Raw genomic sequence first — 26,707 nt, 5'->3', positions numbered from 1 at the left:
AAACAATTGTGTCTACAACAAAATGGACACAAGGCAAAAATATATTTGTAGTGAAAGGAGTTACTTTTTTACATGAAAAATCGTTTTTTGGCTCCAGAACAGACATTTTTTAACTCGAGTTTTACCAGTTAGCTCACTTTGTAAGTGGTCATGGCCTGTGTTAATGACGTCACCACATCTTGTTTCTGATTTGAAAAACTGACAGTGCACTCAAACAATTATATACAGTACAATTAAACTAAAATAAGGGAAAATGACATTGAATTGACATTGTTAGACTGCTATCCTGTTTTTACCTCATAATTGTAAATATAATATAACATTTGTAATTCAAAATCATTAAATGATCCCGACTATTTTAAAGCAACAGGTATCATTATGCAGCAATGATGTCAGCAACACTGCCCTCTATCTAGCCAATTTTGGAGTATTGCCCACTACTTTGAAATATAATAACATATGCTAATGTTTACGCTTCTACTCTTTGTGGTAAATAATAGCTGTTAAAGCAGGATGCTAATGTATTCATTATGAGGAGTAATGTTCGTGTTTACACCCTTATTCGTTTGTGTAATTACTGGCATGCAGTTTAATAATCCTAATTGACAGTATGGGATTAAAACAGTTTTAATACATTAAGAGCCTGATTTACTAAAGGTTTGCTTGTTTTAAAACACGTGCAAACTTGATAGTACACGCAAAGCTGATTTACTAAACTTGTGCACAGAGTATTACGTGTCCTAAAGGTGCTGTTTGCAACTTCCTCACAGTAACATTGTTCAAAGCAAAACATATAACAAGAACACAGTGTATGTTACCCTTAGTGGTTTGACAAATAATGTGTGTTTTACAATTGTCCATATTTTTCACAAATACAAAGTTTATGCAGTGAAAAATTTTACCGGCTCGAATAAGATGATTGCTGTTTGCATCTGTCACTCAACCATATGAGGGGCCGTTAGGGACACTATACATACACTACTGAAATGCTCTCACACAAACAACTGAAATCCTTTTCTTTTATACACACTACTGACACACTCTTATAAACACTACTGAAATGCTCTTACATACACTACTGAAATGCTCTCACATAAACAACTGAAATGTTTTTCTTTTATACACACTACTGAAACACTCTTATAAACACTACTGAAATGCTCTTACATACACTACTGAAACACTCTTATGAACACTACTGAAATGCTCTTACATACACTACTGAAACACTCTTATGAACACTACTGAAACACTCTTATAAACACTACTGAAATGCTCTTACATACACTACTGAAATGCTCTTACATACACTACTGAAACACTCTTATAAACACCACTGAAACACTCTTATATACACTACTGAAACACTCTTATAAACACTACTGAAATGCTCTTACATACACTACTGAAACACTCTTATAAACACTACTGAAACACTCTTATAAACACTACTGAAACGTTCTTATAAACACTACTGAAACACTCTTACATACACTACTGAAACACTCTTATAAACACTACTGAAACACTCTTACATACACTACTGAAACACTCTTATAAACACTACTGAAACACTCTTACATACACTACTGAAACACTCTTATAAACACTACTGAAACATTCTTACATACACTACTGAAACACTCTTATAAACACTACTGAAATGTTTTTGTCTCACGCACACACACACACACACACACACACACACACACACACACACACACACACCTGGAATTATTTTCACTAGTATGTATAAACGGATTTCACCTGTGTGTGTGTGTGTGTGCCTTTTACACGTGCGTGTGAGAGACAACAATTTCAGTAGTATGTGTGCAAAGATTTCAGTTATGTGTATGAGCGCATCTTACCAGTGTGTATGCAAGCATTTTACCAGTGTGTGTAAGAGCATCTTACTAGTGTGTGTGAGCGATGTTGCGTGCCGGTTCCGGTCACCAATAATCCCCGCCCCTTTTCAGACAAGTTTTTTTTGTTTTTTGTTTTTTTTGTTTTTTTTAAAGCCAAGTTGTGGACAAAATGTCTGCCGACAAGTAGCTTAACCGAGGTGGGAGCTCCACTTCATAGTTTGAGGGCTTCAGCTGAGAATATAAGAACACTTTCAATGCAACAAGGGTCGGGCTGCCGTTGTGGGTCGCCCCTGCAGGACGCGGCACCTGAGCGGCCACACAGGTGCCTTTCTCCTCCCGACAGCCAAGCAGCCTGGAGCAAATGTTACCTTGCGAGTTTACACTGCACATATGCAACGTTTCAGTTTATGGACATCGAAGCAAGAGGAGGAAAAGGTTATTAGACATTATTTATTTCTAAATGATTGTTGAATCCCACGAAATGTAATGCGACATGGCATTGTAGTGAGCTACAATGGTAACATGTCGAAATGTGAGTCACGTCGTGGTACGTCAGTAGCTGATCAAATACTAATGATAATGGATTACATTTATTTAGCGCTTTTCTATCGACTAGATAAGGGGTCCCCAAACTACGGCCCGCCAAAGTCCAACATCCGGTTTGCTGGGAAAAAAAAATGTTGTATTATTATTTTCAATCTGTCTTTTCTAATCCATATTTTGGTGTCCCCTAGCCGCTCAGGCTAATCATATTGTCTAAAAATGCATTTCCCTGTATGACTTATATCGTCTTAGCTGTTTTCATGTGATCTGATTGTTACATTCTTATTTCAGAGTCAACAAAGACGGAATAAACAACCTCTGGATTCATGGAACTTCTCTGCACACAAATATATTAATTGGAATATTCAATAAATTTCACATAGAAACATTGTGATTATTATTTTCAACAGTGTGTTGAAAACAACCTTTTTTGGCTCAGAAAGGTTCCTTATGTCTTATTATTCATATGCTTTCAATACTTGTCGGTGTGTAATTCCAGACATAGATGTAAACATTAATGAGACAACAATGAACATTTTTCAACAAGTGAACCCACTTGAAAATGATGGCAACTATGGAATAGACATTTTCACTTCAATTCTGCACTTTATTCAGTGAACATGGGAATTATAAGGTTTGTTAAAATGTTTTCTTCACTTGTGCAGTGTATTCTGCAAATTAACATTTTGTTTAAACATTTTGTAAAAAAATAAATAAATAAGGAACCTGTTATACAGACCTGTATGAAGTTGCCCACTTTATTATTGCAAATATCAAAATAACACTTCAGTGCCCCTCCCGAAAATCTCCCGGGGCAACCATTCTACCGAATTTCTCCCGATTTTCACCCGGACAACAATATTTAGGGCGTGCCGTCATGGCACTGCTTTTAGCGGCCTCTACAACCTGTCGACGCATCCGCTTTTTCACCATACAAACAGCGTACCGGCCCAGACACATGTACTGTATTTTTCGGATTATAAATCGCAGTTTTTTTCATAGTTTGGCCAGGGGTGCGACTTATACTCAGGGGCGACTTATGTGTGAAATTATTAACACATTACCGTAAAATATCAAATAATATTATTTATCTCATTCACGTAAGAGACTAGACGTATAAAATTTCATGGGATTTAGCGATTAGGAGTGACAGATTGTTTGGTAAACGTATAGCATGTTCTATATGTTATAGTTAATTGAATGACTCTTACCATAATATGTTATGCCTCATATAACATACACTTATTCAGCCTGTTGTTCACTATTCTTTATTTATTTTAAATTGCCTTTCAAATGTCTATTCTTGCTGTTGGGTTTTATCAAATAAATGTCCCCAAAAAATGCGACTTATATATGTTTTTTTCCTTCTTTATTATGCATTTTCGGCCGGTAAATGGTAAATGGGTTATACTTGTATAGCGCTTTTCTACCTTCAAGGTACTCAAAGCGCTTTGACAGTATTTCCACATTAACCCATTCACACACACATTCACACACTGATAGTGGGAGCTGCCATGCAAAGCGCTAACCAGCAGCCATCAGGAGCTAGGGTGAAGTGTCTTGCTCAAGGACACAACGGACGTGACAAGGTTGATAGAAGGTGGGGATTGAACCAGGAACCCTCAGGTTGCTGGCACGGCCACTCTCCCAACAGCGCCACGGCGGTGCGACTTATACTCCGAAAAATACGGTAGTCCTGGGTTCAGTCCCGGGCTCGGGATCTTTTCTGTGTGGAGTTTGCATGTTCTCCCCGTGACTGCGTGGGTTCCCTCCGGGTACTCCGGCTTCCTCCAAAGACATGCACCTGGGGATAGGTTGATTGGCAACACTAAATTGTCCCTAGTGTGTGAATGTGAGTGTGAATGTTGTCTGTCTTTCTGTGTTGGCCCTGTGATGAGGTGGTGACTTGTCCAGGGTGTAGTGCCTTCCGCCCCAATGCAGCTGAGATACGCTCCAGCACCTCCCGCGACCCCAAAAAAGGGACAAGCGATAGAAAATGGATGGATGCATGGATGTTTACTGCGATGAGGTGGAGACTTGTCCAGGGTGTACCCCGCCTTCCGCCCGATTGTAGCTGAGATAGGCTCCAGCGCCCCCCACGACCCAGAAGGGAATAAGCGGTAGAAAATGGATGGGCATGGATGTTTACATTTATTTTGACGGCACATTTTATATTCTTGCCAAACTGTCTTTTAACATATACTTGTTTGGACAGCTAAAATGTAAACAAATAAGCTGAACATATGCCTTGTATGACACCTGGCTTAAGTTTATTGCACAAACCCCTTACCATTGCAAATATTAACACAACACTGCCATTGGTTTGTGCTGTAAAAAAAAAGTGTTTGTGCTGTTAAGTTTGTTGTTATTCCAAAATAGATTTTCTGACTGGTGATGTCATCCAGCCCCCCCACCTCCTCAAAATCTTCCCAAACTTGTCCCAATTGTTTGTGCTGAATATTTTTTGGGTCCAAAATTATAGTTTAAGTTAATGTGTTAATATTTACACCTAGCCCCAAACCTAAATACAATAATCACAAACAAAAACATTGTGTATCACAAACGTTTGGGGAGATTTTGACAAAGTGTGTGTGATAATGGGGGCTGGATGACATTACTAGTCAGAACATGTATTTTAAAATAACTTAAAAACCTCAACGGTAGAAACATAAATGTTCACAGCACAAACATATCGCAGTGTTATTTTGATATTTGCAATAATAAAGTGGGCAACTTCATACAGGTCTGTATAACAGGTTCCTTATTTATTAATTTTTTACAAAATGTTTAAACAAAATGTTAATTTGCAGAATACACTGCACAAGTGAAGAAAACATTTGAACAAACCTTATAATTCCCATGTTCACTGAATAAAGTGCAGAATTGAAGTGAAAATGTCTATTCCATAGTTGCCATCATTTTCAAGTGGGTTCACTTGTTGAAAAATGTTCATTGTTGTCTCATTAATGTTTACATCTATGTCTGGAATTACACACCGACAAGTATTGAAAGCATATGAATAATAAGACATAAGGAACCTTTCTGAGCCAAAAAAGGTTGTTTTCAACACACTGTTGAAAATAATAATCACAATGTTTCTATGTGAAATTTATTGAATATTCCAATTAATATATTTGTGTGCAGAGAAGTTCCATGAATCCAGAGGTTGTTTATTCCGTCTTTGTTGACTCTGAAATAAGAATGTAACAATCAGATCACATGAAAACAGCTAAGACGATATAAGTCATACAGGGAAATGCATTTTTAGACAATATGATTAGCCTGAGCGGCTAGGGGACACCAAAATATGGATTAGAAAAGACAGATTGAAAATAATAATACAACTTTTTTTTTTTCCAGCGAACCGGATGTTGGACTTTGGCGGGCCGTAGTTTGGGGACCCCTTATCTAGTCGATAGAAAAGCGCTAAATAAATGTAATCCATTATCATTAGTATTTGATTAGCTACTGACGTACCACGACGTGACTCACATTTCGACATGTTACCATTGTAGCTCACTACAATGCCATGTCGCATTACATTTCGTGGGATTCAACAATCATTTAGAAATAAATAATGTCTAATTACCTTTTCCTCCTCTTGCTTTGATGTCCATAAACTGAAACGTTGCATATGTGCAGTGTAAACTCGCAAGGTAACATTTGCTCCAGGCTGCTTGGCTGTCGGGAGGAGAAAGGCACCTGTGTGGCCCCTCAGGTGCTGCGTCCTGCAGGGGCGACCCACAACGGCAGCCCGACCCTTGTTGCATTGAAAGTGTTCTTATATTCTCAGCTGAAGCCCTCAAACTATGAAGTGGAGCTCCCACCTCGGTTAAGCTACTTGTCGGCAGACATTTTGTCCACAACTTGGCTTTAAAAAAAACAAAAAAAACAAAAAACAAAAAAAACTTCTCTGAAAAGGGGCGGGGATTATTGGTGACCGGAACCGGAATGCAACATCGCTCACACACACTAGTAAGATGCTCTTACACACACTGGTAAAATGCTTGCATACACACTGGTAAGATGCGCTCATACACATAACTGAAATCTTTGCACACATACTACTGAAATTGTTGTCTCTCACACGCACGTGTAAAAGGCACACACACACACACAGGTGAAATCCGTTTATACATACTAGTGAAAAATAATTCCAGGTGTGTGTGTGTGTGTGTGTGTGTGTGTGTGTGTGTGTGTGTGTGTGTGTGTGTGTGTGTGAGACAAAAACATTTCAGTAGTGTTTATAAGAGTGTTTCAGTAGTGTATGTAAGAATGTTTCAGTAGTGTTTATAAGAGTGTTTCAGTAGTGTATGTAAGAGTGTTTCAGTAGTGTTCATAAGAGTATTTCAGTAGTGTATGTAAGAGTGTTTCAGTAGTGTTTATAAGAGTGTTTCAGTAGTGTATGTAAGAGTGTTTCAGTAGTGTTTATAAGAACGTTTCAGTAGTGTTTATAAGAGTGTTTCAGTAGTGTTTATAAGAGTGTTTCAGTAGTGTATGTAAGAGCATTTCAGTAGTGTTTATAAGAGTGTTTCAGTAGTGTATATAAGAGTGTTTCAGTGGTGTTTATAAGAGTGTTTCAGTAGTGTATGTAAGAGCATTTCAGTAGTGTATGTAAGAGCATTTCAGTAGTGTTTATAAGAGTGTTTCAGTAGTGTTCATAAGAGTGTTTCAGTAGTGTATGTAAGAGCATTTCAGTAGTGTTTATAAGAGTGTTTCAGTAGTGTTTGTAAGAGCATTTCAGTAGTGTTTATAAGAGTGTTTCAGTAGTGTGTATAAAAGAAAAACATTTCAGTTGTTTATGTGAGAGCATTTCAGTAGTGTATGTAAGAGCATTTCAGTAGTGTTTATAAGAGTGTTTCAGTAGTGTGTATAAAAGAAAAGGATTTCAGTTGTTTGTGTGAGAGCATTTCAGTAGTGTATAAAAGAGGTAATTCTGAATAATGTCCCTAACGGCCCCTCATACAACCAGCCTCGTTCACACATAAGCGCAGGGAACGCGTTTACACATACAAAAGCAGTCCAAGAGAAGCAAAGAACAATTTGCAGTGATGTTGTTATGCTAGATAATACATTCAATGACAGCTAACGCTAGCCATCCAAATTGCTGTTATGAGCTAACAACACATAAAGCTAATGCGAGTGCATGTGTTACGTACGTACGCAATTAAGTCATTGTGTAAGAGAAGCCGTAAGAGGGCAGATATACTGTGTAAAATACATTGGAAAGTTGGCGCCCTCTAGGCCTTATGAATATGCAGAATACATGCTGATCATCAGAACGCCCACAATACTTAGAGGAGAAGACACAAATATAGTTATTTACCACGCGCAAAGTGATTTGTCAATGTTGACATTGTTCTGTGGGCACTGTTTTGTGTATTTATCACGTTTGAAAGATACGTACAAACTGACACAGTTACACACACGCAGCTGTGGGAAAAACGTGATCACGCTGCAATGACAGACGATGGACAGACCTCCGTTCTACGAGTGTATGTCAACATATTAGGGTTGTCAGAAATAAAAAAAATATTAAATATATCGTCTGTTCGGCGATATAATTTTGAAATGTTATTGCTGCTGGATTACTTAAGGTTGAATAAAACAAATTCAGTTGATGCGTTTTGGTGAGTCCTGGCATTTTCTTTAATGCTGTTCGTTTTTTTTCATTTAGGAAATATAAATCTCCTATATGAAAAAATATCTTGCAAAATGCATTTTCTTGCGTTCGGATCATTCCAGACGCATGAATGCGCTACAGTGTCGAATGGTTAGCATCGGTTGTCTATAGATTCCATCCATCCATTTTCTACCGCTTGTCCCTTACGGGGTCGCGGGGAGTGCTGGAGCCTATCTCAGCTGCATTCGGGCGGAAGGCTGGGGTACAACTTGGACAAGTCGCCACCTCATTGTGATTCTATATTGCAGGAAAGGTGTAACATCTTGAAGAGGAGTGCTGCTAGATCAAGAACATTGCACACAGGTTGGAGAGCACGATAATGTGGAGGAATATTAGTATTTCCATGGCCAGAGTATATGCAAAAACTTCATTTAAATAGGCAGTCTGCAGCACTTTTGCAATTGTTTTTATTTGTCTTCGTAGATCAGACACCCACTAACAGTACACACAATTCTATAGTTTGCACACACTGTTTAACACCTGGTATTTGGATCTTAGTGTATTAGGCCATAAGTGTACTTATTTGTGCAATTATTTTAGTGTTATATTTTTTAATTGTTTCTACTATTTACTTTTCGCATGTAAATATGCACTACAACAGTGGAATGTTCTTATTGAGGAATAAAGAGGTTTTTTTGCACTGAATGTCATGTTTTCCAGACGTCTTGCTCTTGAAGTACTTATTTATATTTTACTGTGATAGTATACTTTTAGTAATGAATTAAAACAAAAGTAATTCATGTATCTTTTATTAAAATTGAAAATAATAGCTTTTAAAGAGAGATAAAATCAAGTTGTGGACTCAAGCATGTGCTTGTCGATCCATACATCCATCTGTTTACCTGTGAGCTGGAGCCTCTCCCTGTTGTCTACAGGTTTCCCTAACTGGTCATCAGTTAATAACAAAATGTCAGGCCTGGGTCAGAAATAGGACTCAGATGCAGAATGGAGAACAATCCGGCAGGCTTTTATTTTGAAATGTTCACTTTTCACTTCTTGAGTCAGGGCAATAAAACAACGGCTATAAATTCTGACATCTGGGCGATAAGGTTTCACAAAAGGTGAAAAAACAGAAAATAATTTCGAAAGGAGGAATCAAAAATTTTGATCTCTAACTACACGAGCGAGGAATATAACTATGAAATTTAAACAACAAAAACCACTGCAGAAGGAGGGAAAAACAATGGGCTATAAAACTTCTACATTGTTTCTGGTATTGAAAAATAATTGACAAAAAAATCACTCAAAAATGAGGAAAAGAAGAGACTGTAAAAGTAAACGGAACTCACCACTTCAACTTGAAAACTTTATAGACAAAAAATCACTCCGCTTAAGAGGAGAAAAGAAAAATTCAAAATACCAACTTGGAAATTCAGGATCCGGATAACTCAGAACAAGACGAGACAAGGCATGGGCATGGGCATGGGCATGGGGCAGGAGATGCACGATAGAACGAGACATTCTGGAACAGAACAAAGGGAGATGCAGACTATAAGACACATGGGGGTAATGGGGAACAGGTGGAAACAATCAGGGATCAGTGATAATGTCAGACTGATGACACAAGAGGAAGGACAAGTGACCTGAAATGAGAGGAGAGTTACTTTTCAAACTAAAACATGAAATTCAAAAGACAAAAACCCAAGACAAGACACAAGATACATATAGACAAAAAAGTAACAATTTGTAGTCTCCATTTCCCCTAACATGCATGTTTTTGGACAGTGGGAAAAAGCTGCAGAACCCTAAGAAAACACACTCATGCATGGGGAAACATGCAATGTCCACAAAAGTTCCAACAGAGATTCCAGCCCAGATTCTCAGACTGTGGCAGACAAACTATTGTATCGTTATCAACGTTGTTAAAAAAATAGCTTAAAGTGGATTTAACTGCACTGCACACAAGCTATAACCAGTGTTCCATCCAACCCCTTTTTTGATACAACATAATTTGTCTGAAATTTGTATTTCGTAAGTGGCTTGAGAAGGAGGCCGTGGCTTGAAGGGGGTGTGGTTTGAAGCGGCTGGCTGCATGTTTTGAAGTAACATGAATGAGAATCAAATTTTTTTTTTTTTGTATAGAATAAACACAATTAACAAAATGAAATAACTTTACTTTGGTTTTTCAAGTTCGCATTAGGATTTGGTTTAATGTTCACCTTGTATGCCCTGACTGGGAATCAAACCCAGTAATAAGATTAATAATAAAGCCATTGCACTACTAAGAATCTCTTGCAGTTTGCATTCTTTTTTGAAAGCCTTAATCAACAACATAACTACCTTGAGTGGAGCACCAGACTTGTCCAGTTTGGATTTTTTATTTGTCTTATTTGTTTGTGATTCATATTTCCTCGTGGAGGCCTACTCGCTCATGTCTCGCATCTGACTGCTGATTGGTCGGTCAGCTGCTGCGTGCTGTCTATCATTGTCACGTTGGCAAAACGGAAGCCCCACGAGTCCAATCGATGAGCTTATGGAAGGTTAAAAGGGACAAGCTTTTGCCTGAGCGGCCGTTTTCCGCCTGGCGCTTGTGTTTGACTTGTCTCCATTCAATAACGTACCATTATTTTCGGACGTTAAAAAGTACTGGAGACGAAAACTGATTTTTGAACAAGTGCATGGGACATGTTCCTCCTGTCACCCCACAAAATTACGACTATGCGTCTGATCATCGTACAACTAGTCCGAGGTTGCTGATCACTCCGCATTCTTTTGTCCACTGTACAATAAAAAATGACCATGACAATGTCAATCGTCAAATTTAAAAGTGAGATTATATCTTCAAACTGACCACACAAATCCACACAGTAGATTGGACGGTATGCTAAAAAACACATTTTAGGACAGGTTGCAGAATAAGTGTGCAACATGTCTACTTCTTAACTGATGGGTACTCAAGACAGAGACTACGCGTAAGTCTGTGTGTGTGTGTGTGTGTGTGTGTGTGTGTGTGTGTGTGTGTGTGTGTGTGTGTGTGTGTGTGTGTGTGTGTGTAGCTTCAGCATTTTAATTTGAAAGTGCCTTAGCTTGACTTGTGTCAAAAAATTATTTTTAGTGCACTTCACTTGTTAAGCGTCGGGCCATCAAAGCAGAGAGATAATCGCAGTTTGATTGAGGATGACTTTCAGACAATGCACACACACACACACACGCACACAAGCACACACGCATGCAGACACACAGACACACACATACCATTAAGTTACACTTATAGGGAACAATTGCTATCAACACGCCATTGGCTGCTTTGTGTGTCCTGCCGTATATATATTAATTGTATCCTTACAGCTTTAAACTTATATTGCAATGTGACTATTAAACTTCAACTTTTTTTAGGTTTGAGTTTGTTTTGAATTCAAAATTATTCAAATTACTTTATTTCTGTGTTTTTTTGTGATCTATGTACTGGCTGGTTGTTAATGCGCCTGACAGAAGGGAACTGAACAGGACCGCTGTTGTCACTCCTTAGTGCTAAAGTGCTGCGCCATTACATTTATAGATTTTCTCTTTGATGGGATAATTTGGTCTTTATATCTCTCTCAAATGAAGTGATTCAGTGCTCCTGTAGTGAACGGCTCAATGTTCAGGTCCCATTTTCGAATTCAGTTAATTGCGTTAGAAAAGAATCAATGATACTTTCACCGTGACGATATCTTTCTTTTAATGTCACTTAATTCCCTCTGTCAATAATCTGCAGCCCATTTCTATCTTTCAGCATGAATTAATTTGTTAGGGACAATAATTACATGTTTGTATTGGGGAGGCTTTTGTGCTGAGCAAGTCAGAGCACTTGAGTGTCCATTGTGTGCCTGCTTGTTGGCACTCTTCTGGCTGTCATTCATCTGCTTTATGAATATCTTTGTGAGGGAAATAAATAAATGAATGAAGGAAAGCATCTCTGCTGAAGCTCTTTGGTGGCCTTGTTGTGAGAGAGCCCTCCCTCTAGTGGAGATTGCTTACTGCTGTTACAAACGGGAGAAATTGGTTTATTATACATTGCAGAGAGCAGACTGAATTTCTTTATTTAATTGAGGCAATGGTGTATATTTAGTTGCTTGCCCTCTGACATTTCTCAAATGTGTGGTTTTGTCTTATTATTGTATAAGGCGCTCAAGAGGCCATGTATTGCATCCTCTTTTAACAGACTGCTTTTATGCACCGGATATTAGATTTATTCAGATTGGGAAACCAATAGTTGTTAAGGCCGGGGTGTGCAATGCTGGCATGGAGTCTACTTCCGTCCTGAAGCTTGATTTTTTGGGGCAGTGTTGAAATTAAAAAAATAATATAAAACAACGGAAATAATATAGAAAAAGGCACAATAAAAAGAGAAACTGAAATGCTGATACCAATAACTAACTAATATATTATGTCATACATTTAGCCTTTTTGCAAAATTAAAGAAATGCATATACAAATAGATGATTTGCCTTTGTGTCATTATGTTTTTCTGAATATGGAAACAAATAAAAAATACATATTTTGTTAATTACTTTCACTTCATTTTCTAGTGTGATGCACATCTGTTTTTTGTATCATCGCCCACCAACAAATTATGTATATTTTTTCAAACGCAATAAATAATAACTTTAACTTAAACAAAAAAGTCATGGAGTCCACACATTGCTAAATAATGATGTGTATTTTTGTGCAAGTAATTACATTTTTTACATCATTAACCTATTGTGACACATTTCTGTTTGACCTGCCTCGCGTCGCTCGGTTGCTGGTGGGTGTGTTTGTTTGGACGGTAGGCGCGCGCCGGAGGCGGAGTTGCCAGTGAGTCTATGGCGGGTGACAGTTATACGGCGTGTACCGGAAACACAGAGCCAACACAACAAAGCTGGACATCCACCAGTACTGTACCACAGCGACGCGGCAGTACGGTTGTCACTCGGACATTGCCATGAAGAAAGGTACTTTAACTGTTACTAAGCTTACCTTTTTCATCTCTTTTATTGCTTTGAGGCAAGCTATTGAATTATTGTTCACCCTTTAAACTATCCCCCATACCTTTTCCGAACTAAAATGACGCACCTGTGCCTAAATTACACTAGCTAGTGCACACACCTTAGTTAGCTAATTGAAACTTATGGAAAACATTTTTGTCATTTACTTCCATATACATACAGTACACACATGAAGTTTTGTTGAACTAATTTAAATTATATATACACACATATATATATATATATATATATGTATATATATATATATATATATATATATATACACACATAATATATATATATGTATGTGTGTGTGTATATCCATGATTTTCCATTGTTATATGAATATTAATAAACATTAGTTTAATTTCCCCTCCGGCAAATGTATTTTTATGTAGGTATGCAACAAATCTCACAGATTACATAATCAGCCGCTGTCCTACTCCTATTACTGCTTTAACTTTTCATGCCGTGTGATGGAGTGCCGGCCTCACGCAGCTCTATTCTTTATTTCTATCAGATCCTTCTCTGTCAAATCAAGTGTCACATCCTGTGATTTTTCATAACAGAGCTGATAAGGAGGAGCGATAGCAGCTTTCGACAGGGGCTTTCATAGCTCACACGGCCCGACGCTCAAGTCAGGATGTCACTTAAAAGCTTTGGCAAGCCAAATAAAAACATGCAAGATATGACGTTTGTCACACGGAGGCACTTACCAAGGTGATCGGGAATAGGCGGGTCAGGTAGACAGATGCTATTGTGTGTCATGACAGTGTCACCACTTCCTCCGAGGGTCCTGCATGGTTGTTGGACTTCAAACCCAATTTAAAACAACACATCTCACTGGAAAGCATTGCATCATAGGCTTTGCACCCTCTGTTTTATTTTCATCCCTGAATGGAGAGTAGTGTCTTGTTGGATTCTTACAACCATGTTTGACAATGTTTGTATTCCAATCCTAGGTATTAGGCTGACAGGTGCTGGATTTGGCACCTGTCTTAATTGGATTTCACTTGTTTTTCTCCCAAAAAAGTAGAACAGATGCTTTTGTAATCTGTGCCACAGTGGGGACACTATTGTTGCACATCGATAGGCCTGTGGTGATCAATAGGGATTGCGTGATGTTTTTGCATTGATTATAGAAACGTGAGCCGATGAATGGAACAAGATTCCTCTCCGGGGGTTATTCTGTTCCTGCTTTGCATCCAGCACAACCGCTGCATGCATCCTCTAGTCTTATTTCCACTTCCAAGCTACTGTGCTGGGACTACCCATCCACAATTAGTTAGAATCAGTTCGAGTTATTCATTTTTTTCTCTACCTAAAAAGTGCCATAAGTTCTGCTCTTATAATGTTGGGATACAATAACACAACGACCCTGGCTGACTGTGAAATGCTATCTGCATTCTCTGCATTCTTACTGAGCTTGATCAACACTGAAACACAGGCGCTTCTAAAGCTGGGGTTAGAGTAGCAGAGCTGGATTTTCCGCTGCTTTAGAAGATGATGGGGCCTGCAGAATATGAGTTATAGCTCGAGATCATCTCTCGCAGGTGGTGAAAGGTTCACAATGCTCTCTCACATGTAACACCAGCACATGGAGCCAGCAACACAGCTCAATAAATACATTAACTGTCCTTAGTGGTTTGAAAGCTATTGCATTTTGAAAGTGAAGTGCCGCAAATGCACTCGACTGCTTGGTAGCATCCATACTGTGGCTGAGGCTGCGTGTCGAGGCTTTTTAATGTGCTATACACCCGCATTTGGCGACACTTTTAGAGATGCATATTGCAGGTTTTTAACTGTAATTATCAGGTTTGTAGGAGCTGGATTGCTCTGTAAAGTTCTGAGCTGTTGTTTCAAGTTACACTGCTTTAATTTTCATTTCAGGGGTAATATGATTTTTTGTTTAAAACACTTCCTTGTGTCTACATAACATGTACTAGTGGTTCGTAGATTTAGTTTTACAGATCTTTCTTCAAACTGCTTTCTGAATGTCTCTTTCCTAATGCGCCTTATTTTTCGTGCCAAAGCCCTCCTTCAGACCAAACCCCCTGCGTCTTCACCCCGTCAGCCATGTTGTAGTGTTTAGCACTTCCATATCGAGTCTACTGAAATAACATAGAACTAAATGCTACTTTTTTTAAATAAAAAATGGCATCAGCGGAGGATTTTAGCATGCATGCGAATGTAAGAGCCAGTCTGCCCCACAACAAGAGGATAGAGAAAAATAACAAAATCATTGACTACAACTTTAAACTACAACTAAATAAAAATGGCGGACTCACGCAAAGCCCTTCGGGTAAATTTCTACCATACATGGAGATATCCGCTGATGTAAGTAAGGCAAAATACGTCACTAAAGTTTCAAATTCCAAACGGCTTGTTTTGAGTATGTCTGAAAGAAAACAAGATTGTTAGTGAACCTCAATTTTCTTGAGGATCTGCTATCTGGCAAGTGCAAATACAAGATTATTTCCTAATTTTGGTAACAATGTGGTAAAGACGATTCATTGACATTGTCCTTAATGTCTCAGTGGATAATGACAAAATTCAAACAACTGCAGGAGTAGGGCTGGTCCATATGGACCAAAACTGATGTCCCACTATTTTTAGGCCGAATCGCGATGTACGATATATATCGGTATTTTAAACAAAACCTGCAAAGTGTTTAGTTCAAACTTACCACATTACTTTTACTACCAGTGTTCTGAAAATTATTTTTAAAAAGTAATTCATTATTGTTACTCGTTACATAACCAAAAAGGTAGTTTGATTACTAATGGAATTACTCGTTAATAAATGTAATTACTAGGGAAAGTAATTAATGCGTTATTTTGAAAAATTTATTAAATATATGTCATAAGCAGTTGAAATAAGTTTGTTAAAGCAGTGTGTGTGCGTGTATGTGCTTTTAAAATGCGGTGTCTGTTGCCAAGCGACGTATGACGTCAGCAAGAGTTTAAGCTGAACTGTATTTGTTAGCCTTAGCAGTTAGCAGCGGCAGTTTGTCGGCTCTGACGGCTGTTCTGTTGAATCTTTTCACCGGCTTGTGTTGCCTCTGGTTAATAAGGAGGAGCCTCCGCCCGCCCCCTTCCGCGGCTGGGACACGTCGGCCGTGCTTGAAGGCGAATGTGGCCGGGGGTCGGTGTCTGCAATGTGCGGTAGCATCTCCAGACGCTCGCCAGAATCTCCCCGCGCACCGGACCTTTCCTAAGCTGTAACAGCCGTAACAGAGGCCCATCAAAAGATACCGCTATACTACCAATACCAATATATTTCTAAAATATACCGTTATTAACTGTAATACTAGCGTGTGAATGTGAGTGTGATTGCTTTTCTAGCAATCTGTGTTGGTCCTGCGATGAGTTGGTGACATGTCCAGGGTGTATCCTGCCTTCCGTGCAGCTGGGAAAGGCTCCAGCACCCCCGCAACATCAAGAGAGACAAGTGGTTGAAAATGGATGGATGCATTGAGGATTTATCTAGTAGCTTTTTAGTTTACTCATATTTTCATTTATCATCTTGCTAGACTTTGTTGTAAAAGTTTTAAGAGCTCGACATGTGATGTGTTCTCGGTGTGAGCTGAAAGCTTGTCGTGTGCATGCATCGGTTGGAGGGTGAGTGAGGGCCAGCATTTTGGAACCTTCTTCACCGGCGCTCTGCCGGCCCCTCTGTTGCTTTAAGTCCTCCCCCTCGGAGCCAGCCAACAGCAGCTGTTCCATATTCATCAAGCCCTTGAGTCTTAAAGAGCCCTATCCCGCCTGTGGAAAGAGTCATTCCTCTTGTTCGCTCACGCTCTCCATCCCAGCGCTCATCCCGCCACTGCCTGTGTTTCCCTCCTCTCTCTCTCTCTTTCTCTCTCTCGCTCACCCCCCCTTTTGCATCTCTGTCTGTCCCTCCCCTTATTTGCCCCCCCTCCCTCTCTGTCATACACTCAGATGCACTCTCATACACTCAGCGACACACTCTTCTTTCCACACATCTCTACATAAACACATACACAACGCACATGTTCCCTCACACACGCGCGCAGCCACTCAGTCCATCAGAGTCCAACATACCTGTGCAGGCTGGCGGAAGCACTGCTGGAAGGGGTTTTCAGCAGCAACGTCTCTGAGGGTACTCCGCTGTCATTTGGGAGAAGAAGCCGGTCTCAATTGTTTCCTCTTTCCTCTTCCTCTCATTCCTGGAATGCTAAAACTGGACTGATGGACATTTCAGAACTTTGTCTTCCAGACCCTCTCAGCTATCATAACCAGTAGGTGCTTTCTCTTTCTTCCTTTCCTTTCTTTCACTTTTCATTTTAACTCTGTGTAATCTTGTTGGTGTCTTTCATTACTCATTTACTTTTTGTTTGGCATTGTGTTGTCTGTGTTCTTTTTCTTTTCCGTCAATTCTTATGAACTTTCCCTGTTTAGGAGTGAAGTTTGCTGTTATTTCAGTCATGCAGGATTGAGTTGTCATTGTTTAAAGCAACAAAGCAGGAGAAACTATATGTATGGGTGTATATTCATTGAGCAAGCACATCTTTTACAATCCATTCAGAATGCGGGCGATCAATCAGTTTGCTCCAGTTCAACTTATATTGTCTCCCTGGAATTACACTGTCGTACCTGTCCAGTTACTTCAAGAGTCGATTGCTGATTAGTTTATATGCATTGTCGCCCGGGACGTGTGAGAAAAATACTTTAGTGCGGGAATAAATGTAATTCTATGTAGAAGATAAATATGTGAAACCAGAAAAGGATGAATGAAAAGACTCAGAGGCTGACTGCTCTGTCCCAGCAGCGGCACACCAAACAAGCTGGCCACCTCAGCTCAGTACCTGATTTGACAACAGTGTATCTCCCAGTTTTTTTTAAATGTTTTTTTTATCATTTTATATTATATGCAACAATTGTTTATTTTTAGAAATGTAATTGAATAACATGTAAAAGCACAATTTAAATGTTGTGTAATAAATTCAACAAGTGGTTTTGTTTCACACAGATGTTTGAAATGTCCGAACGTTAGCCTTGCTTACTGTAAAAAAGAAAATTACATTTGCTTGACACCTTACTCAGTTAATGAAATTAAATTATTTATGTTTGGTTCTAATTTGAACTGCACTTTTCTAAACTTAGCTATTCACAATTCTAAAAAAATATGTTTTCATGTTGTATTATTTATTGTTACCATAATTAATTGCATTATTTGTTTTCATGAATTACACATTTTGAAAGAATCAAATATTAGCATTATGGTTACAAAAATAAAAGCAAAATGGAACAGCTGTTTCCTTTTTAGACTCATGTTTTTTTTGTTAATCACATAACATTTTAAGTTGTCATTGCAATCATACGACTATATTATAAATAATGTATGTGCAATAATCTTTTCTTTAAGAAATTGTTTTTGTCAGGTGTAATAAAATCACACATAACACAAGTCAAAAGTACTTTCTGCTTTAGAGCAGATACAGTGTGTGGTTATGTCCAAATGGTTCATGTATTTTTTAAAGACAAATATAACATAAAACACATCAGCAGAAACATTAAAGTTCACATTTTTTAATACTTTGAATTCAATATCCGTATGGCTATTTAATTAAAGCATTGGTTCACCTTTATTTAGCTCAACTTTTTACTGACACAATTTCAATACAGATGTGAAGTGAATTAAAACAGATTGTTATTCACATTGTTAAGTGTTGGCATGGTTTTGTTTTTAAATGACTGTATTTCAACATATCTAGTGATGTTTGTGCTCACATGGATTTTTTTTATATCATTACAATTTCAATTTAATATGTAAGCTTGCAGTTGTTTTAACTAGTTAGGTGATTAAATAAATGTACCTTTGTAAGTCAAATTTTAAACAGGTGTAATCTACTATATAAATATTAAAACATTTGAGCAGTGTACTATTTAATGGGATTTTCCAGTCTCAATGTACAGGCAAAAAATAGCTTTTATCACATGTCATTTGTACCCTATAAAACTAGACATTAATTTGCGTCTAGTATTTTTTATTTGGATTGAGGTGATTAATTTAAGTTCAGAAGCAGGTCCCTTTTTATGAAACGTTAAAACAATCGTACAAACACACACACACACACAAACACACACTTTAGGATGAAAGGTGAATGTGAGGAATAAGGGGATATGGTCCCCATGTAATGAAATTAGTAACAGTGTAAAATCACTTTAGTATCACTTTATAGTTTGATGATGAGGACCTCTTCACTGCCTAAACTGCCTTCAGGGTAGAACAAATGTTTGCACATTGAAATTATTAAGAACAACATGGAAGTTGCAATTATGTATTTCTATATTTTGCTTTAATTTGCCGGACATTTTTTTTTTTTGGATTCTGCTTGCGAATGGATGAACTTTTTCTAAATAGTGCTGCTCAACACATGCAGCTGAGTGCCAGTCAGCATGTGGCTTTTCTCTGCTTCTAAAATGTTCCTTTAACAGTCTGGCGTTCCTGTATCTCAGCGTTGCCACTGCTTTAAACAGTTAATTCGGGTATCCAATTCTCCCTCATGAATTCAGACCCTTTTTATGTATTTCTTGAGAGACACAGTAAAAAGTTAGCACACAATGATGGATTAGATTCTAATTTATTTGACATTATTCCCAGCTTGCTGCGTTAGAATCTGCAAACACCCATGCAAGAGTCCATCCACTTGATTTCTATTAGGTTTCAGAAAACAAGGCAAAGGAATTGCATTAGTGTACCTTAAGTTAAAAGCTCTTTGCTCTTTGACCAAGTGTTTCATTGTTGTTGGCCTAATCAGATTTTTGCTGTCTTCATGGAGATGCTATCGTAGAGTAGAGGCATTGGTGGGTAACCAAAGCAGCCGTGCACAGACACTATCCAGATGGGATCAGCTTACGATAATTTGGTTTCAGAATACATTACCAGAAGAGGCTATCGGTTGAGAATGGCCACCCCGCTAGGAGCCGCGAGCCTCCGTGGCCTCTTAAGTTGCCGCTCCAGCTAAACGGCCCGTTTTCCCATGCCGCCTGCATTCAGGAGGCGTTGTGGCGTCTGTGATGTCTATAAATTCAGTCTGTCACCCCATTCTAAATACTTCTTCCTTGTACCAACAGGGCTTTGTTGTCCAATTCATTAGAGAGATTCCTGAGTCCACTGGCCACGCTGGAGCCTTCTCATTTCTGGTATCTAGTATCATTACTTTCACTGTAAATGTGTCACTCAGTTTGAACTGGATGAGGGGAGAGGGAAGAAAGTCCCCAGGCCAAATGGGGATGTAGAGTATATTAACACTTCTTAGATGCTCCATATTCTATAGCTCTAGAGATATTGCCCTTCGACATGCTAAGTGTGCAGGCTTGATCCTAAGTGACTGCAACTGCAACCCTTTTGTTTATACAACCCCTTTCTGGAGAAGTATATTTAAATCATACTTTTATGTGTTTAGACAACTCATTGGAACACTAAAGATGCGTACAAATGTTTAAAGGGATTTTTTGCAAACAGAGTGTTAATGGGATCGCGTCAGAAATCTTTTGTTTCCATTCATAGCCAATATGTGAAGATTTTAACTAAAGATGCTGGTATTGGCTTTCTTACCGGCATCTGATATGCAGATACCGTCTAGCACTTCATTTCCGTTACCGATATCAACTAATATCAATATCTGCAGTAGCTCTTCCCTCAAATTAATGTCAGGTCACATCTTGTGTCATGAATGCTTCTTTTACTGTGATGTCACTGGATGCATTTCATCAATAAACACAGTTTGTGCAAAATAAGACAAATAAAAATATTATTTAATTTTAGCATTAGAATAATCATTAGAAAAATCATGACCAATAGTTGCCTAAAATATATATTCTCTTATTATGTACAAATGATTTTGAATAAATTCACACATAAAAATCTAATTATATAAGGCTGACAACAAACAGTTTAGAAGGTTTCACAATTCTATGTGACTAAGACATTTGTATAAAAACAAAGTGGGTATAGCAGGGTATATTTTATTTTAGTATACCGCTGGTCGCTTATCATTATTTTGCTGAATAAACGCTGTGCGCGATTCCGAGTGATTCTTCCAGAGGTGTGATAATAGATTAGAAGTATTGAACGAAGACTCCTTACAGTACTCAACTCTCACATAACCAGCGCTTAACAGTCATTACAAATTGTATATTCACAATCCAATGGCAAAACTTGGAAATAATTCCACACTGCGGACATTCCGCGCTTCAGCTAGCAAGTTTATTGCTCTGCGGCGCACGGCGCAATTTGATGAGGTCATCACTTGCATGCCAAAATTGAGGCAATAAATGATTCAATATTATTATTGGCAGAAAAAACAATACCTGTATGATCCGATATCTTATTTTTAGACTGATGTTGGCCAAAAATATGGGTTGGCTAATGTTATCGGACATCTTTATTTCATGTTGCCCTTGTGCCGTGGTTGGCCGTTAGACATTTCAGTAGTTAGGTACCGTGCTGCCATCTTACTATAGTTACCAAAACCACGTAGTGTCTTCACACGTGCCCCACCTGATTTCTCATCCATGGTAACCTTGCACACTCCGCCGCAGAATGAGAATCTGTTTAAAAATAACCAGGTCCATTAGTCTGGAAGGATAATGCTAGCCTACGTGGGCTCTTATGCCCTTGTGGCACACCGAGTGCTATCACTGACGCAGCGTGTCAGCACTTCTTCCTGTTGCTCCAACATTGGAGGGTTCCTCTTAATTTACACACAAACACACACGCATGGCTTATTTAAGTTCCTAAAATAACTCAAGGAAAAGCTGTAAAAAAGACAGAAATTTGAAGAAAAAATTGTCACAGAATGTTTGTTTGAAATATTTCACCCAACGAAATCTCCAATCATTTCTGTTTCACTTGGATGACAATTGTGTGATGTAACACGATATAAGTATTTGGGTGTTTATCGGTGAGGGCTATTGGTATTGAGCAACCTGTTGTTTGAAGGTTATGTTTCTGAGCAGTAATTGAAATGCAAAATAGCATTAGGATCGATGGTTAGCTTTGTTTATTTATGAAATCAATATTGAAACCGCCCGTCACAGCAGAAGCTCCCATTCCCACTGACAGCTTCACCAAGTCTCCTGTGCAGGCCGAGCGAGCCTCGCACTCGTTACAACTTTTACACAAAGTGCTTTTTCACTTGGCTACTGAGAAAGCTGTGAGCAAGTGACTTGACGGCGTGTACATAAACACACTAAGGGTTAAAAATAATTGTTAAATAAAATACAATAGACTGATGCATTGAGCACTTGTGATATAAAACCAGTCAAATAATCACAGTGTCTAATGTCGGTTCCGCTTACTTACTTACCTTTTTCAGATCTCTATTTACAACTTTGTTTTTGCAGTCATCTCGCCTTCTAACCTCCCAACCTTTTTGGATGCAACTCACAAAACACGCTCACGTTCAAATTCCTCCTTAGGAGAAGGCCGTGACAGCGCTAAGTGCAATCAAATAGTTACATTGAGTGGCTGGTTGTTGAACCTGCCCCTCTGAGGCACAGCCCTCACCCCCTCACTGCTCGTCCACAGACACCAGACGTGGCGCACGCTGAAATGTATGTTTAGATTGCCCCCTGAAGGAGACACATTAATTCATGAAATATCCCCAAAGTTTAATTATTCCTGAATGGTGCGGTGGCGGACCCCTCCGTATAAATCAGTAAGGTCTACCCGCCTTTTTATTACCGCCACTATTTATGGGAAATATGTGGCAGCTGGTGAAGATGAGCTTGTAAAAAGCTAGAGGCCATTGCTATGACGGTGTCCGCCATAGCCGCCAACATCATCATAGCAATGGTCTTTTTAAGCATCCTCAATTTATTTAGCGGTAATTTGCCTTGTGTGACTTGATGCGAGTGTCATTTTTTGACATAATAAATATGCTCCAGTATGCTTCCTAATGGCCACACTGACTACGAACACACACAAATACTTGTATACTGCACATATTGTGTAAACTTTCCTGGAATTTTGATAAAGTTGCCTATTTTGGCTAAATAATAATGTACAAGTGTTGAATGTTTTGTCTGTTTGTATTTGGCTCCTCTATTGATGGGAATGATAATTTATGGGGGAGGCAGGACAGGCTCTTTGTTTGGAGCAGGCAGAGTTCCCTCCTAAACAAGAACAGCCTATCAGAGGAAGATTAATGAAGTAATTTCATGCATGGCGCTATGCCTCTGTCCCCCTGTAAGCACAGACTCTGTGTCGAAACCTGTGATTTACATTGGACTGTGTTAAATAGCCTCAACCCTTGATAATAATATTTATTTCTGTTTCCTCGCACGTGCACACAAACACATTCAGGAATACCGCTTCAATTCTGACAAAACAACCTATATTTTCCATGTCTTGTCGTCTTATGAATAGGGATATATCGATATGAAAATTTCATATCACGGTTACTGTGAAGAAACGAAAAAAGTATAGAGTCTTTAAACATGGGTACAGTCTCTACAGTGGGGACTAAACTAAAATATAAAAAAAAGGAGTCAAATATGTGCTTTTATGTTTAAATTTCATTGACTAACAATGTACTAGAAATTCAACTTCAAATGTTGCAGCTGAAATAGGCTCCAGCACCCCCCATGACCCCGAACGGGACAAGCGATAGAAAATGGATGTATGGATGGATGTTGCTAAGAATCAGCTGCTTTCGCGACAGCTGACGCAACTTTCTTCTCATTGGTTGTGGTAGCGTCACAATGCATTAAACAGTGTTGAAGCCGAGCGTCTATTGACATAAATGGGGTAGAATATAGTGGGTTGTTCCACTGCAGCCAAACTAGGTTTCAGGTTTAATTTATTCAGCATTTGACAGATAAAGAGAGGACATTTTTTTAAACATGTAGTCTGAAATTGAACAGGCAGAAGCAAAAGCTTACTTATAGTGCATTTACAAAACAAAAACAGAAAAAAACTACCAATGTCTTATTCATGCAGTTTTACATTTTATATTTTGTTTTCCATTCATCACAAAAAAGTTTAGGAAAAACCTCCATCATAATAACTTTGCATCCTGGGCATCAATTCTGAACATATTTTTTTTAAATTGATTTCTTCAAAAATGGTAAATTGCATTTACAGTCTTTAGCTGTTAGTCCAACTTATTCCATACATGAATCCCAACAATGCTGTTTCACGTATGTTTTTTTAAACATTTCTTTCTTTCGGAATTTATAAACACAGTCTTGTTTTTGGAAGAATCCCTGAAAATACACTGGTAAATTGTTATTGTTTATGTTATACATAAATTGTGCTGTCAACCAAATCATTTGATTTTAGTGCTTTTAACATATTGAAAGGTTAATTTATATGTGTCCTGTAAGCCACTTTATTCACAATGCGTATCACTCGTTCTTGAATGATACAAATTGTGGTTTCCCCACACTTATAGGCCATAGGTCATGTAAGGGAGAACCAGGGAACAGTATAAAATCTATAAGTTTTTTTTTATTCAACAGTTATTTGACCACATATATTATTGCTATAGATATAGCTTTGCCTTGATATAGTTTATATGGGGCTTCCAACTGAGTTCATTTTTTAAAAGTACTCCAATAAATTATATTTCATTCACTCTTTCGATCTCAATATTATTTATTTTTAAATTAGATAGTCTAGACCGGGGGTCGGCAACCCGCGGCTCTAGAGCCGCATGCGGCTCTTTAGCGCCGCCCTAGTGGCTCTCTGGAGCTTTTTAAAAAATGTATGAAAAATGGAAAAAGATGAGGGGGAAAAAAACATTTTTTGTTTTAGTATGTTTTCTGTAGAAGGACAAACATAACACAAACCTCCCTAATTGTTATAAATCACACTGTTTATATTAAACATGCTTCACTGATTCGAGTATTTGGCGAGCACCGTTTTGTCCTACTAATTTTGGCGGTCCTTGAACTCATCTTAGTTTGTTTACATATATAACTTTCTCCGACTTCCTACGACGTGTTTTATCCTTTTTCTGTCTCATTTTGTCCACCAAACTTTTAACTTTGTGCATGAATGCACAAAGGTGAGTTTTGTCGATGTTATTGACATGTGTAGAGTGCTAATCAGACATATTTGGTCACTGCAAGCAAATCAATGCTAACATGCTATTTAGGCTAGCGATATGTACATATTGCATCATTATGCCTCATTTGTAGCTACATTTGAGGTCATTTAGTTTCCTTTAAGTCCTCTTAATTCAATGTATATCTCATGACACACTATCTGTATGTAAGGCTGCAGCTAACGATTATTTTTCTATCGATTAATCTATAGATTATTTTTTTCGATTAATCGGTTAATCTATAGATTATTTTTTCGATTAATCTATAGATTATTTTTCCTTTTACCGATTATTTTTTTTATTTAAAATGAAGATGAAAAAATAAATGTAGGCCAGTTTTTTCAAAAGGCATGGCTTTTATTTACAAAAAAAAAAGTATGGCCACTCAGTCAACATTGACAACAACATGACAAAATATTCTGTAACAATGTAAACATTTAACAAAATTAAAAGTAGCTTATTTGCTTTTAATGTGCAAATATAAAAGTAAACATCCAGTGCAAATCTTAATATTCTGCAATAGTATAAGCATTTCAAAAGTAAAAGTATTGCTTATTTTGCTTTAAAATGTGCAAAAATAAAGATAAACATCCAATTCAAAAAAGTGCAAAACGGAAATATTCTGTAACAACAGTGTAAACATTTCAACAAAAGTAAAAGTATTGCTTATTTGCTAAAATGTGCAAAAATAAAGATAAACATCCAATACAAAAAAGTGCAAAACGAAATATTCTGTAACAACAGTGTAAACATTTCAACAAAAGTAAAACTTTTGCTTATTTTGCTTAATAACACAACAATGATAGTATGATTAAAGTGAAAGTTAATTGTTCGTTTGTACATAGTATACGTAATTGTTAATGTTGTAAAAGGTATTTGCATAACTAATTAACGTTAGCGTTAAAGAGGAGCGCGTCTTTGTAAACACTGAACAGGCACGCCAAACGCTCCTCTCAGAGCGAAACGGTGCTTTAGTTTATGAATTTACAACGCAGATACAAATGACACATTCATGTTGTTGTGTAATGATGACAACGTATACTCACGCGGACGATTGACTAGTTGATGGTGATGGCAAGAACGCTGCCGTTGTGCTGCTATGATAAGCCATTTCCGCTCGACACAGTGTGCATACAACAACATTATTAGCAGAGGTGGGTAGAGTAGCCAGAAATTGTACTCAAGTAAGAGTACTGTTACTTTAGAGATTTATTACTCAAGTAAAAGTAAGGAGTAGTCACCGAAATATTTACTTGAGTAAAAGTAAAAAGTATGTTGTGAAAAAACTACTCAAGTACTGAGTAACATACACACACATATCATATATATATATATATGTGTATATATATACACACACACACACACACACACATATATATATATATATATATATATATATATATATATATATATATATATATATATATATATACAGTATTTAATTTATATTTATTTATTTTGCCGTTTTTGTTTACATGTTAAAGGTGTTTTAATAATTATACATGCATGTTTAACATATAGATTCCTTTCTTTCATGAAGACAAGAATATAAGTTGGTGTATTACCTGATTCTGATGACTTGCATTGA

At 37.8% G+C, this 26,707-nt stretch overlaps 1 protein-coding gene across 5 annotated transcripts in view; it reads left to right on the top strand.

The window, feature by feature from the left end:
* The first annotated feature begins 12,880 nt into the window (after window positions 1-12,880).
* Window positions 12,881-26,707, top strand: part of esrrb (estrogen-related receptor beta) — an 89,332-nt gene continuing 75,505 nt past the window's right edge. The window contains exons 1-2 of one of the 5 annotated variants that reach the window (XM_061968734.2): window positions 12,948-13,007; window positions 20,141-20,209. Coding sequence is in view for 3 of the 5 variants with exons in the window: in XM_061968730.2 (XP_061824714.1) it covers window positions 17,252-17,301; window positions 20,141-20,209 (119 nt within the window). In the remaining 2 variants the exon portion in view is untranslated. Of the gene's footprint in view, window positions 13,008-17,000; window positions 17,302-20,140; window positions 20,210-26,707 lie in introns of those variants that run through there. The other 4 variants (XM_061968730.2, XM_061968731.2, XM_061968733.2 and 1 more) reach the window with 4 other exon arrangements.

The sequence above is a fragment of the Nerophis lumbriciformis genome, linkage group LG08, assembly GCF_033978685.3.
Source record: "Nerophis lumbriciformis linkage group LG08, RoL_Nlum_v2.1, whole genome shotgun sequence".
Lineage (NCBI taxonomy): Eukaryota > Metazoa > Chordata > Actinopteri > Syngnathiformes > Syngnathidae > Nerophis > Nerophis lumbriciformis.
This window is presented reverse-complemented; position numbering and strand designations above follow the sequence as displayed.